This window comes from Excalfactoria chinensis, chromosome 12 (genome assembly GCF_039878825.1).
Source record: "Excalfactoria chinensis isolate bCotChi1 chromosome 12, bCotChi1.hap2, whole genome shotgun sequence".
In the NCBI taxonomy this organism is placed as follows: Eukaryota; Metazoa; Chordata; class Aves; order Galliformes; family Phasianidae; genus Excalfactoria; species Excalfactoria chinensis.
This window is the reverse complement of record NC_092836.1, coordinates 15,199,217-15,213,638: the sequence shown is the minus strand read 5'-3', so window position 1 is coordinate 15,213,638 and position 14,422 is coordinate 15,199,217. Positions and strand designations below refer to the sequence as shown.

The 14,422-nt window shown below is 35.8% G+C and overlaps 1 protein-coding gene across 47 annotated transcripts in view; it reads left to right on the top strand.

Moving 5' to 3' along the window:
* Nucleotides 1–14,422, top strand: part of ATP2B2 (ATPase plasma membrane Ca2+ transporting 2) — a 303,612-nt gene that overhangs the window by 273,356 nt on the left and 15,834 nt on the right. For all 47 annotated transcript variants that reach the window (XM_072347778.1, XM_072347814.1, XM_072347821.1 and 44 more), the window contains 5 exons: nucleotides 3,014–3,120; nucleotides 3,820–4,011; nucleotides 10,138–10,351; nucleotides 13,115–13,326; nucleotides 13,716–13,823. In XM_072347778.1, coding sequence (XP_072203879.1) covers nucleotides 3,014–3,120; nucleotides 3,820–4,011; nucleotides 10,138–10,351; nucleotides 13,115–13,326; nucleotides 13,716–13,823 — 833 coding nt within the window. The remainder of the gene's footprint in view (nucleotides 1–3,013; nucleotides 3,121–3,819; nucleotides 4,012–10,137; nucleotides 10,352–13,114; nucleotides 13,327–13,715; nucleotides 13,824–14,422) is intronic.

Sequence of the window (14,422 nt, the reverse complement as noted above, 5' to 3'; positions counted from 1 at the left end):
ATGCAGCGGACTGTCTTATAGCTCTTGTAGGGCATGACTTGTAAAGCCTATTATAGTTTCATTTCTTCCTGAAGCATACAGCAATTTATGTTTCATCGAGTTAATTAAAAAAGTCCCCTGGAAGTACTCATTTGAATCATGCAGGATTTTCCATTAAGAGGAAAACAGAACCTCCGCCAGGGAAAAAGAAATCAATGAAAGCTGAAGAAAAATAAGCAACAAATTATTGATTTCTATAGCACGTGTGCTTTAACAATCCAAAATATATTTATTGCTACTGAATACCTTATAGAACAAACACATTAAATGTTGCTAAGATGTGACAAAGTCAAATGATAGAGCAATTAAATACCTAACAGTGTTCAAGAAGAAGCCTATGGAAATCATGATGGAATTTTTTGGATGGTAATACTCTGAGGGCCATTAAAAGTTACAAGAAACTATTTAAATGTTCTCTAGTTTTGAGCTTCTTGTTAAAATGTTATGTTTTTCTCAGACACTTGAGGGATCAAGAGGATTTTCGTTTCTTTGATGTATTCTGGCTGCTTCAGGCTAAAAACACATATCACAAAATAAACTTTTCTTATATTTAATTTTTAACAACGTAGGGCTGCTGGAGGGAACTTTTTTTTTCCCCTCTGTAACACAGTGCAGTCCCACCCAGCAAAAGGATCATTTTTCTTTTACATTTTTGTTTTTACTATTGCTAAGGGACTGGAGAAACACATGGCTCAGCATTTAAAGCTGGGCAGAGAGTGTTCTCTCAAATATTTATGTGTTTGAAGTAGAGGTGGATTGAAAAAAAAAAATGTCAAAGTGATTTAGCATCACAAAGTGTTTCAGTGAAACAAAAACAGCTCACTTAGATGTCTCATTCCAACTGAAAGGCAGTTTCTTATAGACTTCATGAAGTCAGTTGGTATGATTTCAAAGTATTGTTTACCCTGTTTCAAAATATAGTAGTAAAAATGCTTGTTATCTATAGTGATGTGTCATTATATTATTACTGAAATATTTCAATATTGTCATATTGATTTTCACAGCAGCACAGCAATTCAGTGATGTGAGGAAGGAAGGAGGAGAATGAGATTAAAAATAATATTGAGAAGTCAAGGAGCGTAGCTATAGCTATGAATAGCTATGGTAAATCTGAAGCCCAAATAATTGCTGCTGCTTCATATTAGGAATCTGTCTGACATGCAGAGGAGAAGTTCTTCAAAGACCTTCTATCTAGCACTGCACACTCTTGTGCCATACATGCATGCCACTATCTGCAAGAACAACATTTTATCTCCGTCTTTCCGTGACTGCTGATTATACAGTTCTGTGCTCTGGAGAATGTTTGGCTCATCCCATCTGCATAGTTTGATTTTATGGATAAAAACAGGCAGCTGAGTAGTGTAATCTTTGACATTTGGCCACTACTTATACCCATTAGGAAGTCATTTCCTGAAAACCCTTCGGCTTCATGAAGTCTGTGCTCACATTTGGAATCTAATTGTGAGAAGATGCACTCGTACCTGTTTGGGGCAGTTAATAGCATGAAGTGACATAGTTTTAATGAATTTCTTTAGAAGCTTAGACTATTAATTTTAAATCAAAGAGCATATTGATAGCAAGAAGGAAAGACGATACGTTTAACAGTAATGGCAGCTGTTGTTCCCTTTTGTTTAGTAATACCAAAAGTAAGTCACCCCAACAAACTGAAAGCTCTCATTATGAGATCTTATCACAATAATGTGCCATTTATTTGAGTCTGAGCCAGTGGAAAGCGAATGCTCTTTTTTTTTTTTTTTTTTTTTTTTTTTTTTTTGTAATTTATTTTCATAAAGCTGAAAAATACAGGACAGTTACTGCCTCCATATTGCACTGCAATCTTATGCACGCCTGATAAGGCTTAACTTTGCCAAGAGGTTGCTATTGCTCTGTAATCTGCAATTTCCTACTTCTGGATGGTTATCTGATACGGGATTTTTTTCCTTTTCCAGAGTAGTTGAAAGCTTTTCACGCTGGGTAGGTTTTGATAATTGTTTTTAGAGTATTTGGTATGGATTTGTGCAAAATATTTTAGCAAAAGAAATGTTGTCATTTCCACCCCCACGTTACCCACACAGAAATCAATCCTGTATTCCCAATAAGTTGAGACAAATGGACTCTAATGTGGAAATAAAAGCACGTGCAGAGAATTATTCCCATCCTCTTAAAACACAGCGCTGCTTCTGTGACTGTAGAAGTATTTAATCTTTCTGCATAAGTAGAAAATAGTTTTGTTCATGGCAGTTACATGAAAACTGATTCACCAACTGCTTTTAGTGTTTTCAATTTGAGATCATTTGTCAAAGGAAAGTAGAAATTATTTTATTATGACTATTTATTAGGATGTTTGGCTTCAGAATACAGAGAATTATTTTATATCTTCTCAAATCACTGTCAAGAGTCCAACATCTCTCTGTTAAAATGCTTATTTGGTTCCAGCTTGATAAACTCAATGACATTTGTTATCTTTAGGTTTTACTCACTACTGATTGCCAGAAGGCATCTCAGCCAAATAGGGAATATACTTAAGACTGAGTTTAGGAAAAGTTCTAACTTGAACTTAAATCTTCAGCAGAAAAATTCCACTGAAGTTTAATCAGGGAGATGGGCTGAAATGGATTTACTGTGAGACTTAACTTTACATAACTATAAATAATAGGCACCTCCCAAAAGAAGATAATGAGCTGCCCATACATGCTTTGATATCTGTACAAGTTTTGTTTCCATAAAATTTCTAATAGGGATGTTGAATAGAATATAATATTGATCACATATTATACATTATTTTCTTTAGAAACATTAGAATATTATTTTCCTTAGAAATCAACTATTAATCTATGTAAGATTTATGCAGTATCACATGGTCTTTGTTACACAGACATCGCTGAGAAACATCAGGGAAGTTTTATCTTGCTGCCTATTTTATGTATCTCTCTCTATATATGTATACATACACAGACATATACATTTTTTGCAGGTATTATTGACAGCACACAGGTGGAGCAGAGGCAGGTTGTAGCTGTGACCGGTGATGGAACCAATGATGGACCAGCACTTAAGAAAGCTGATGTTGGCTTTGCAATGGTATAATCTTGAGCTTATTTATTAATGTTGGTGTCATTATAAATCTGCTCTAATAAGTTTCTCATTATTGAGGTGTTAAGAAAGATACTGAATGAAGTAATACATTGGGAGGGGTGGGTTATATTCCTTCAGAATAGTTTAATTCTCTATAGATTGTCTTGCTTGTTTTCATACTTCATCGATATTTTGCATATTGACTATGTAGAATCCAATGTCTATATAGAAAAATGAACTCAATGTTATTCCTGAAAGTGCAGTACTAATTTGCATTGCTAAAATCCAGTGCTACATGTAAACATGTCCTCCCAACATACTGTGACTCTGAGCATATATTAATAGAGATTATATATTAAGATTCTATTTTTATTATTTCTGTTAATGCGTATTAATAGAATATCATCAGTGATTAAAGAAATGCTGTACAAGAACAACTCAAAAGTTAACTAGTCAATAAGCTGATACTACACAGCACTCAGGAGGATCATCATAGGAATCCCACTGCTTTCAATGCCCTTTTCTGCTTCCTTATTCACTTTCAAAAATAGGTTCAGTTAGCCACCGTGCTAGCAAGTATGAATGTACTCATCAGTCACTGTTACAGTGCAGGGTAACTCTATGTGTCTATGACTTTGAGTATGCAGAGGTTTGTGTTCCGTCTTTGTACTTCTTGGTAATTTTACTCCCAATTAATTTTTCCAGGGTATTGCTGGAACAGATGTTGCAAAGGAGGCCTCAGATATCATCCTAACAGATGACAATTTCAGTAGCATTGTGAAGGCTGTCATGTGGGGACGGAACGTGTATGATAGTATCTCCAAATTCCTGCAGTTCCAGCTCACTGTTAACATTGTGGCTGTGATAGTGGCTTTCACTGGAGCATGCATTACCCAGGTAAGGATAACCGCCAAATCCTATTAAGCTACATCTTTTCTTAACTGAAGGTGATTTACATTTAATTCTTACTTTGTATGGCGCAGAGCATTCTTTCAAAGCTCTTCTGAAAATTAAGGATTTATTTAGGATCAAATTGGTAAGTGCTAAATAGCTGGTGGAGAAAGGAAGTGAGCAAATCCATCTTAACTTGGACGTAAAGTCCTCCCTGTTTTTGGTTACATACTATTGTGACTGAGCCTGTGATGACAGAGCAGAAAGCATCAAGGATTGGAAGAAGAGGCTACGTGACTTTGCTTTTCCTTTCAGAATATTCAAATAATATGTGTTTAATGAGAGATTATAAAACAAGACTATTCTTTTCAAGATAGCAATACACAGAAGTAATCCCAGCAGGGGACCATTTTGACTGATAAAACAATTATTTTGTAGCTTTCAGGCAAGTCCTTTTAATTTTAGGTGCATATAACAAGCCAATTAAATGATGCCTACAGTTAGAATTGGATCCCTTTTTCTCCCTGTAATCTCTTATTGCAGTCTTGCTGCAAATGCAACATGTTTTGTTCTTTCACAAAAGCATACCATGTTTTTTCCTACTACTTTTTAATTATTATTATTATTTTTTTTTATTTTACGTGTCAAAAATTTGTAGTATTCATCATGGAAGGTCATCCTCCATTAGAAGATAGAAAACTAGGAGTTTATTAGTGTTATTACTCCCCCAAATGTAAATGAATGTGCATTTCAGACGATGCAGAAAGATACCGTTAGAAAATGCTTCTTCTGGTTAAGATGCACTGATGCTTCTCTGTATTGTACATCATGCAGCCAAGCATACCTGTTTCAGCAGGTAAATTCCACCTCATGCACACCTGAGCAGAACAATGAATAAGTTATTAGCTCTGCTCTGGGGTAAACTTACATTGCAATCATGGAATTAATCCTTGAAACCAGAAACTCGTCTACCTTTATATACCATGAGGTCAAACTTCTCCTAAGCCTTGACAGATGTTTAGAGGCCTTATCTGTGCTGTGTATGAGCAGTCTGCCAGCTCCCAGCTTCTGTTTGCACCACACAGCAGCTGGATGGGTACAACTGTTGTCGTTTATTTGAATGGTGAATTTTTGTTGTCGTTACTGTCCAGTGATTTTTCATGGCTTTCTGAAAGCACTAGAAGAAATCAGTTGTTAAATAAAAATTTTCTATTTCATTCTTGAAGAGATAAACGTTATTGATTCAATACAAAGACTATTTTACATCGAGGTCTTGTGTAATATGTTTTATTTCCAGAGCTTTTTCATCCTCTGGATCATTCTAGCAGCTTCCAGAAGGATTTGGATCAGGCCCAGTATGTTTGTATTAACCCAGTGGTCTCTAAGGCCATTGCTGAGACTGTTGAGTTCACAGTTTCTGTTGGTTGTTTTTTCTCAAGTGCAGCTTGTAGGATTTGTGTATTTCTGCCCAAAGAGATTCTTACGTAATTCATTAATTTGGAAGTGAAAATGTAAATTCAAAGGAAGAGACCTGAAAGGAGCTAACATTGAAACTAGGAAAGAGGCAGCAGTTATTTCCACTGTGGTTCTGTTTACACTGAGCTGGCTGACTGCTGATAATCTCAAGCAGCTCTCATTTCAATCTCATTCAACAAGGATCCTGCCTTACGAATGAACATTATTACGTTAGGCTTTGACTCAAAGATTCGAGGCAGTGAAAGGGCATTATGTTTGTTTGGCTCATAAGCTCTACTAAAAATTACACTTGGGAACACACTGCACTCTCTTGTTGCTAGGAAAATTGCTCTAGCACAAATGCATGAATGCATTGAAAAATCATGGGTACAGTAGGCTAGTGCACATGGATAGAAGTCTACAAAACTGCACAGGTCTTTAATTACTATTTTGACTGAATCATTTAAGTTCTTAATAAACAAAGTTGAAATCTGGGGTTTGCAAAAAGCAACACAGCTTTCTACAACCTCCAAAACGAATGTGGACTGAATTTTACTTTCCTTTCAGGTAGAAAGGCTAGAATTTCACAAAGTCTCTGATTAAAAGTTGAATCAAGATCACTCGGTGTGTGACTGCACAGGTGTCCACTGTGTACACAGCAGCCAGCAATGGTCAGTGCAGTTTCCATGGCACAGTATAGCTGAGATGGATTAACTCACCTAATCTTTCAAGTAATCTAATTAATTTACCTCTTGCTTCCTTCTCTGTGTATAATCCAGCTCATGCTTTTAAAGTGGTCAGGGCATGGCCATCCTGAACAGGTTTGCATGTAATTTTTCTTTCAGTTTAGCAATTGATTTCTTTGTCCAGTGGATTAATGAGCGACAAACCCTTATAATCTGACTTATTTCTCTGGGTAACATCTGATCGCAGAGCGTTCAGTTCATTCAGTGAGGGCTCTTTTTTGGAACTCTGCCTACCAATTGTGAATGTTGTACTTTAAATGACTCATTATTACACATCTCTGAGAATCATATCGATTTCCATATGAAATTTCATGCTGTTTCCAGTCCCCCAAAATCCACACACAAATAATTAGGTTGTTATATTTGGAACTGTAAAAAAAAACAACAAACCAAAACACTCTGTACAGTATAAGATCTAAAATGAAGCTCAGTCAAATGGAAGCATTTTTTAACTGGAAGAATTAAGCTAAGAAATTTACATCTATGCAAAATTTCATCTCCACTTCCAACTGTTGAGGCAATGTAATTATTCCAAAAGGTTGCATTAAAGAAAGATAGAACAAAGACCACGTTTTAACATTTTGTATTCAAGTTATTATTCTTGTACTAAAGAAAGACTTAATTTTGTAGAAGACATCAGGAACTGAAAACAGTGACTCTGTAGGACATGAAGTTTGGAAAATTAAATGTTAATTAAAAAGCACTGCAGCAATGAACTACTGCATGAATCACCTACTGTTTTTACAGACCTTATTTTAAAAAAGGCCAGGATGTATATTTACATGTGTAAGACAGTAATTCACATGGTTTACTGCAGAACTCTATTTGACAAATCCTAAAATAACACCATTGGAAAACTGGGAAGAAAAGCCATAACATATTTACAGTTTAGGGATTTAAATCATTTCAGAAGGCACAGAAGCAAAGGTCACTTCCATTCAATTACCAGACAGTGTGATCGGGCAGTGCAAGCAAGGGTTCGTTTTATTTTTACATTTACATACACAAACTACCAGAAATACTTCCTTTTATGAATGGATGCGTATGTTCGTGACAAGTAGAAATAAAGAGGTAAGGGTAAAAATACCTTTTTATTCCCATACAGCTTGTCATCTAAATCAAAAGTAACAAGCAGTAACATTTTAGAGACTCTGCACGTCACTAAAGATTTATAGTTTATTTCCAGCCTTTTGTGATTTGTACTTTAAGTGTTTCCAAGACGAAGTGTAGCATCACTTGATTTAAGGGACATTTTCCTTTTACCTCTAGGCCAATGCTAACCTATTACAAGGTCAAATGGAAAGGAATTTGACAAATAAGTCATGATTTTGGGAGGTTTGCAGTTTGAACAGCTTCCATCCCCCTAGTTTTAAGAAAGTAAGTGAAGAATTCATTGCTAGCCAGTCAGGGACTAAAATGCAGCAAAAATGGAATTGACTTTGCCTTCCATTTTTACTGCATAAGTGCATAAAATCTGTAATGAAAGACTAGGCTCCTTAGCTGATATGTATTTTTCTTAGTTTCCACCAACTAATCAGAAATCAGGTGGAGTTGCAGTGGAAATTTCATTCCACCTCCTGCCCAGACTAATGTGTGTTTAATGTTTTGGCTTCAGCTTAGAATGAGCTTTCACACTTGACTGAACAGTGTAGCACTGCCTATAATAGATAATTATTAGAGGCACCATAGCCACCCAAGGTGATTGGCAGTGTGAAATGGTGAGAACGTGTTGTTGCCAAAACTGTAGTCTGCCAATTGCAGTTGTGTGCGTGATTTAGAGACTGGAAGAATCTGAGTTTTTGTTGGTGCTAGAAATATGTCAGGCTCTGACAGACATCTGATCATTTGACTCTGTTTATTAAGCATAACAGACAAATTCAGTTTTTACTGACATAGATGTCAGCACACAAAGTAGCAAATTCAGCTTCTGTAACAGTTCATTGGAAGGAATGTTTCTTGAGAAAACTTACTAACTAGGAAGGCAAAAATATGACATTTTTTCAAGAGAAAATGTGTTTTCCCTTTCCTCCAGATACTGGCTAGGGTCTGTGAGCCCAACTTTTGCTACACGTGCAGTTGAACCATTACTATAATTAAAATAAATGAAGTCTCATAATTTTTGTAAAGTTTGTCTTGAGTGGTTTTAGCTTCATAGCTTTTTAGATACAATTCCTCTTTCTGCAGCTGCACGTCAAATGAATGAACTGAATCTCCAGATAAGCCCAGTTAATGCATCCCATGACCAAGAGGTCAAGAATCTATTAATGCTAATCTGCCCGCCCATCTTTAGTGTACCTAACCTGTAAGACTAAAAAAGCAGGTTGCTCTTGTCCATCCCTATGAATACACTAAAAAAGAATGTTCCTTTTTTTTTTTTTTTTCAGTGTGTCAAAATATATTTAATTTTAAGGCTGTTAAAAATATTTTTAAAGATGAAATAATACCTTAACTCAAGAGAGTTGGAATATAAGGCAGACAAACATGACCATTTACCTGTTCTTCATGTGTTCTTGAGATACTGATAATTTGATTTTCATTAAAATTGAATCGCAGAATCATGGAATCACCAAGGTTGGAAAAGACCTCCAAAGTCATCTAGTCTAACTGTCCACCTCCCACCAATATTTCCCATTAAACCACATTCCTCAGTACCACATCTAAACGTTTCTTGTTTCAATCTAAACATTTCTTTACTAGAGTAAAATGCATAAAAATAGTGCCCTGGTGGTCAGACTTTCACACTGTGTATTAACTCCCTTCTACTATCAGATTTTGTCATACTGACTTACTGCTTTGGGGATTCCATTTCCATGAAAAGGCTCTATTTGAAAGAAGACGCATATTTTACTAATGCTGCCTATTTTGCATTTAGTCTAAAGGCGTAGGAAATTGTTATAAAAACAAAAGCAACCAAAACAAACAAGCAAAAAACCAAAACCAAGAGACTTAATTTTTTCCTGCTAGGACTCCTTGAAGCAATTGCAGCCATCTATCATTACAGCTGACCAAATAAATTAAAAATCACTTTTGTATAATAACCATCTACATTTTCTCCTGAGATCGGTGTTATTTATTATTTTTTTAAACATAAGGTAAAGTCCTCTATAAGACCTGACACTTTCTGTCTTGAATTAAATGAGGAAAGAGCTCCTTCTAGTGGCTGGTGATCTGTTTCAGAAATAGATGCTTTATTCTGACAAGCAGCAATGCATTTTTTCTTTCTGGTTCCATATTTTCTAATATGCCATCTGGTTACCCAATCGATTCATCAGGATTTCCTTTTGCAAATCTGGTGTATTTTTACGAGCTTCTGAGTATTTTGTTTAAATTCAAATATCAGATGTTTTCAGCACAGATGTTTATGAAGGTCTTATTTATGTACGACACATCTTACAATGTCCTAGCCATTATTTCCTCATTATTTTAAACTATTTCAATCTGATTCCAAAAATGGGCACTGTTTTTATACAAGTGAAAGCTACAAGTAATAAACCATTACTTTTTAAATTGCTTCAGCAAGGTTTTTCTTCCAGGAAAGAAAGCTCTACTTGTGTTACGCAGTTACATAAACTCAGCTGTAATTTGAAGCACGTACTTGGACATGTGCTGAAGTCCAGACAGCATTATGAAATGTATGATAAATTATTGATGTTACACTTTGTAAAAATGGTGATTGTAAATATTGCCAATTGAAATAACTGGAGAGAAATGGTTTCTTTTTGCTCTGATTGCTGTTTCCTATGATTCTGATCTTGGCCGGGCAATGAAAGAACAGTCACATGAAGGTAAACCAAAGGTCCGCATATTTCAGTATCTTGTCTTCAACAATTCTTGCAGGTGCAGTTCCACAGGAGGAAATGAAATCACGGTAAATGACCTGACAACAATTATTTTTCAAGGAAATAAGTAACTTTATAATTTGTCTCCACAGGACTCTCCTCTAAAAGCTGTACAGATGCTGTGGGTCAATCTAATTATGGACACTTTTGCCTCACTTGCTCTGGCCACTGAACCTCCAACAGAAGCTCTATTGCTAAGAAAGCCATATGGCAGGAACAAACCTCTTATATCCCGTACTATGATGAAGAACATTCTGGGCCACGCTGTCTACCAGCTTACTCTAATATTTACACTTCTTTTTGTTGGTAAGAAAGTCAGGCTTGTTGCATGGTTTAGAAGCACCTAGATCACCCAGAGTCAGGTGTCAGAAGGCTTTAAATGTAACCATGTGATACACATACACAGTTTGGCGGCTAACAGGGCTGGACCATATAAAGGGATTAGGAACATAGGGAGAAACAGGAGACCAAATAGAGGAATTTAGTCACTTCACCTTGAGGCTGTTTTGCCTACCAATGAAACTTAAATTTGAGAGAATTTTAATTGTAAAATGTAGCGTGGAAGGTTACCTTGGGATTTCATTTTGAAACTTGTTATCGTCAGTGGGCACATACAAAAACAAGTAGAACAAAAACAAAGGCAACAGAAATCAAGACTCATTTTACCAGTACCAGAGGCTGTAGCCAGAGAACAAAGTCTAAGTCAAGAATTAATATTGATCTTAAATACTTAGGTAAGGTAGTATTATAGATAAACACGTAATCAGTATTAGGTGATAAAAATAATAATCTGTTATGCATTGAATTAGAAAATGGATATTAGAGGGGGAAGAAATGATCTGTTTTCTTATTTCCATCCTGAACTCTTTTTCAGGCATTGCTAGAAATGGATGTTTTTCTTATGCTTTGTATTTGCAACTGAGAGAGGAAGGAGGAGGAGTGTTTCTTGCTGCAGAGAAGTGCAGGTGCTAAGAGATTGCTATTGCTCCACGACAAGGAGTGAACTCGCCCAAAGGGCTGATCATTTTATCAATGGTTATTTTGTTCTTGACAGTATGTCACTGCGGTTAAATTGCAAGTGTTGTTTTTCAGATGTTTTATTATTATACACAGACTTCCATAAAAGCTGTAAATTTAAATATATGGTTCTGAAAATGTTAGGAGTTTTCTGAACTTTGTTTTGAAAGCCTTGCTTCATCTTAGCCCAAACTGGCAGTTGATGTCACCTCAATCAAGGTGATGGTGGTGGCCTGTTTACAATAGAGCTATTTGAATCAAAATAATTGCCAGGTTTCGGGGCAAGATGCTTCCTGACATAATGATAGGCTTACAGCAGAGTTTGAGGACATCTAGTGAGCCTGAGGAGATTGTAACTTACAGATCTCTGAAATGGGCATACATTCATTACACTCTTGGTAAGTCATTTGGTTCCAATCCTGGAACTACAAAAAAATCTGTTAACTTAATGGGAATTTTAATGTCTTTTTGAGGAGTATTATTACTTAAAATTCTTTCCACTGAACCTTGATGAAAAGAAAACCAGGCTTTTCTCACCCTATCCGAACTATTTTGTGTCTCTGGTAAACCCAGTAGCCTAGGAAGTACAGCCTTTTCCTTTCTGTTCTCTGAGAAGGGTCACTTTTATAGTGAGATGTTCTAAATACAGATTCTAGTTTGATTTCAGATTCATATTTTGATCAACTACATTTTTTGCTGCAGCAGCAGCATCCTCTGCTGTGCCATTTAAGTGACGCAGTGCAATAAGTGACGTAAGGATAGGTACTCTCTCTTAAGAAAGTGCTCGTATGTTTGTGTGTGTATTGAATGAAAGCAAATAGGTTTAATGACTTTGTGCGTGTGTGTATAAGATAAAATACTGAAGTTTTTCTGCCACTATTTTTTTCCTTTATATGTGTTAAGGAGACTGTTTGCCAATACTTAGTAATCTCCTTGGAAATGTATTATCTGCTTAAAGATCTCTGTTCTCTCAGAGTCCAACTTTTGTGGTCTCATATTGGGTTACTAATATATTTTTGATATAATAATCTACTTTCTGTTGAAAGGTTATAAGCCAAATTCTTGCTTTGGAACCATGCTTATTATTCCCAGTGACCTGAACATGAACTGCTCAAATATCCCAAGGCAAAAAAAACTCACTGTCAACTTAGCTGATAGAATTATGACGTCAAGGGGAAACCTCAGGAAACCTTTCCTTCTTACTTCAGAAATTCAGAGTATAGTGCTAGTGGGATAGCAGAAAACGTTAAAGATTTGTTTGCTTTTATTAATACAACGCTTATTATGAAAGTAGGTTGTAGTGTGATAACCTTTACTCTTTATTTCATTATTTACTCTTTCATATGAACATCTCATTCTTACTTTAAATGAATAACTTGTTCAATAACTGTGTGTTATCTATAGACTTTTGTCAATATAAGATGAGGTCCATCAGGTATTTTTTCAAATCTTATATCAGTTTTACTATTATTCATAATGGATTGTATCCTGCCTCTTCATTGGTCAAATCAAGAAGAGAAAATCACATTATCAAAATAAAAAGCAATGCCTGATGTTGTGCTTCAGAGCAGATTTAGCTGAATGATCATGATCAAATCTATCTAAAATCAAGAATGTCTGTGTTGTTATCTTTAATATCCATGAACACTTGCCATGGCAAATGTACTAGAAAATAGGTTAAAAACTATTGAAGAGTGGTTGTTTCTAATTCTGATAGAAAAATGGAACCATACTGACAGTGAGCCTTAAGTGCTCATTACATCATAAAGAATTCACTTAGAACATGTACAACTTGGTTAGAGGAAAAATACTACTGAAAACTGTGAGCAGATATATTCAGTTATTAGAGAAAAGTTATCGTTGGGGAAGCTTTCTCCTCAGGAACTTTAGATGTCTTTTGCTTTTTGGTGTGCAGAATTTTGCCTATAGATAGTAAGGTCAGAAAAAAGTAAGAGTAAAGCAGGCAACTGACTAAAGCAAACAAAGAAAATTAAGAAAAAGCCCCAATTTAATGTATTCTTGTGGAAACCTTTACTTTTGTCTTATGCCTAGGTGAGAAAATGTTTAAAATTGACAGTGGGAGGAATGCACCGCTCCACTCTCCTCCTTCAGAGCACTACACCATTATCTTTAACACGTTTGTCATGATGCAGCTTTTCAATGAAATCAACGCACGCAAAATCCACGGAGAGAGAAATGTCTTTGATGGCATCTTCAGAAATCCTATTTTTTGCACTATTGTACTGGGTACATTTGCTATTCAGGTAATGATTTGGTCAAAAATTAATAAGGCATCATTTTGCAGAGGTAGAACTTGATATTGACGGTCTTCAACAGCTAGCTCAGATACAGGCATCTTTATTTGTCATGGGAAATGGAACTTTTTCCCACTTCTAGTCATTACTGTCCTGAGTTTCATCTGGCTGAAGAAAAAGTGTTATTGAGCTACTAGCCCCATTTCAGAATCAGTTCCTAATTTTACTCTTCCCTCCCTGATTTTCTCATAGCAGAAGTATTTCAGAGCACAGTTCATAACAATAGTTTTGCACTCTGACAGTGAATCAAAAAGGAAATAGTGGTTTAAGACTATTCAGGCTGCTTCCCCCATTGCTGCAAAGTATTTACCCCATCTCTTCTCTGCTTTTCTTTGTAGATAGTAATTGTCCAGTTTGGAGGAAAACCATTTAGCTGTTCTCCCCTGCAGCTTGACCAGTGGATGTGGTGTGTATTTATTGGATTAGGAGAACTTGTATGGGGTCAGGTAAGCATCCAGGAATATGCAAAATATCTTTTGTTTCTATAAACCATTTGAAGACCAATTTTTGTCACAAGTCACACACACAAAAAAAAACCACAATTCATAATCCTACTATCTTGTTTCCTTCTCAGAACATCATATTTGCCACGCTCTGAAATACAAATAGCTCTCTAATTACTTCAGTCATTTTATCCCAGTTTTCATTTCTGTTAGTTTTTATATCTTTCCCTAAGCTGGGTATGCTATCGCAATCATTGTCAGTGTTTTGTTTCATTTAATTCACAACCTATAAATGTAAAACCATACAGCAAATGCATTATAAGCTTCCCAACTCAAAGAGTCCCCAAAGCAATGTCTGTTTGGCCACAACATATTTATGAAAGTGAAAAGAGATTCCAGTGCTGTGTCAAACCACTCCTTGGTAACTTGCATAAGCCCAAGAGCAGTGCATTTAATATACGCCTGCAGCAATCCTACTTGTGTGTGCAAAGGATAGAGGAGGGGATGACAGAAACGTAGTAGTTTTTATCTGAAGGTGGAATTCAAGTTATTAAGTTACACAGGGAAAACTTAAAATCAGTTTGATTAAACTTGGGATGTAA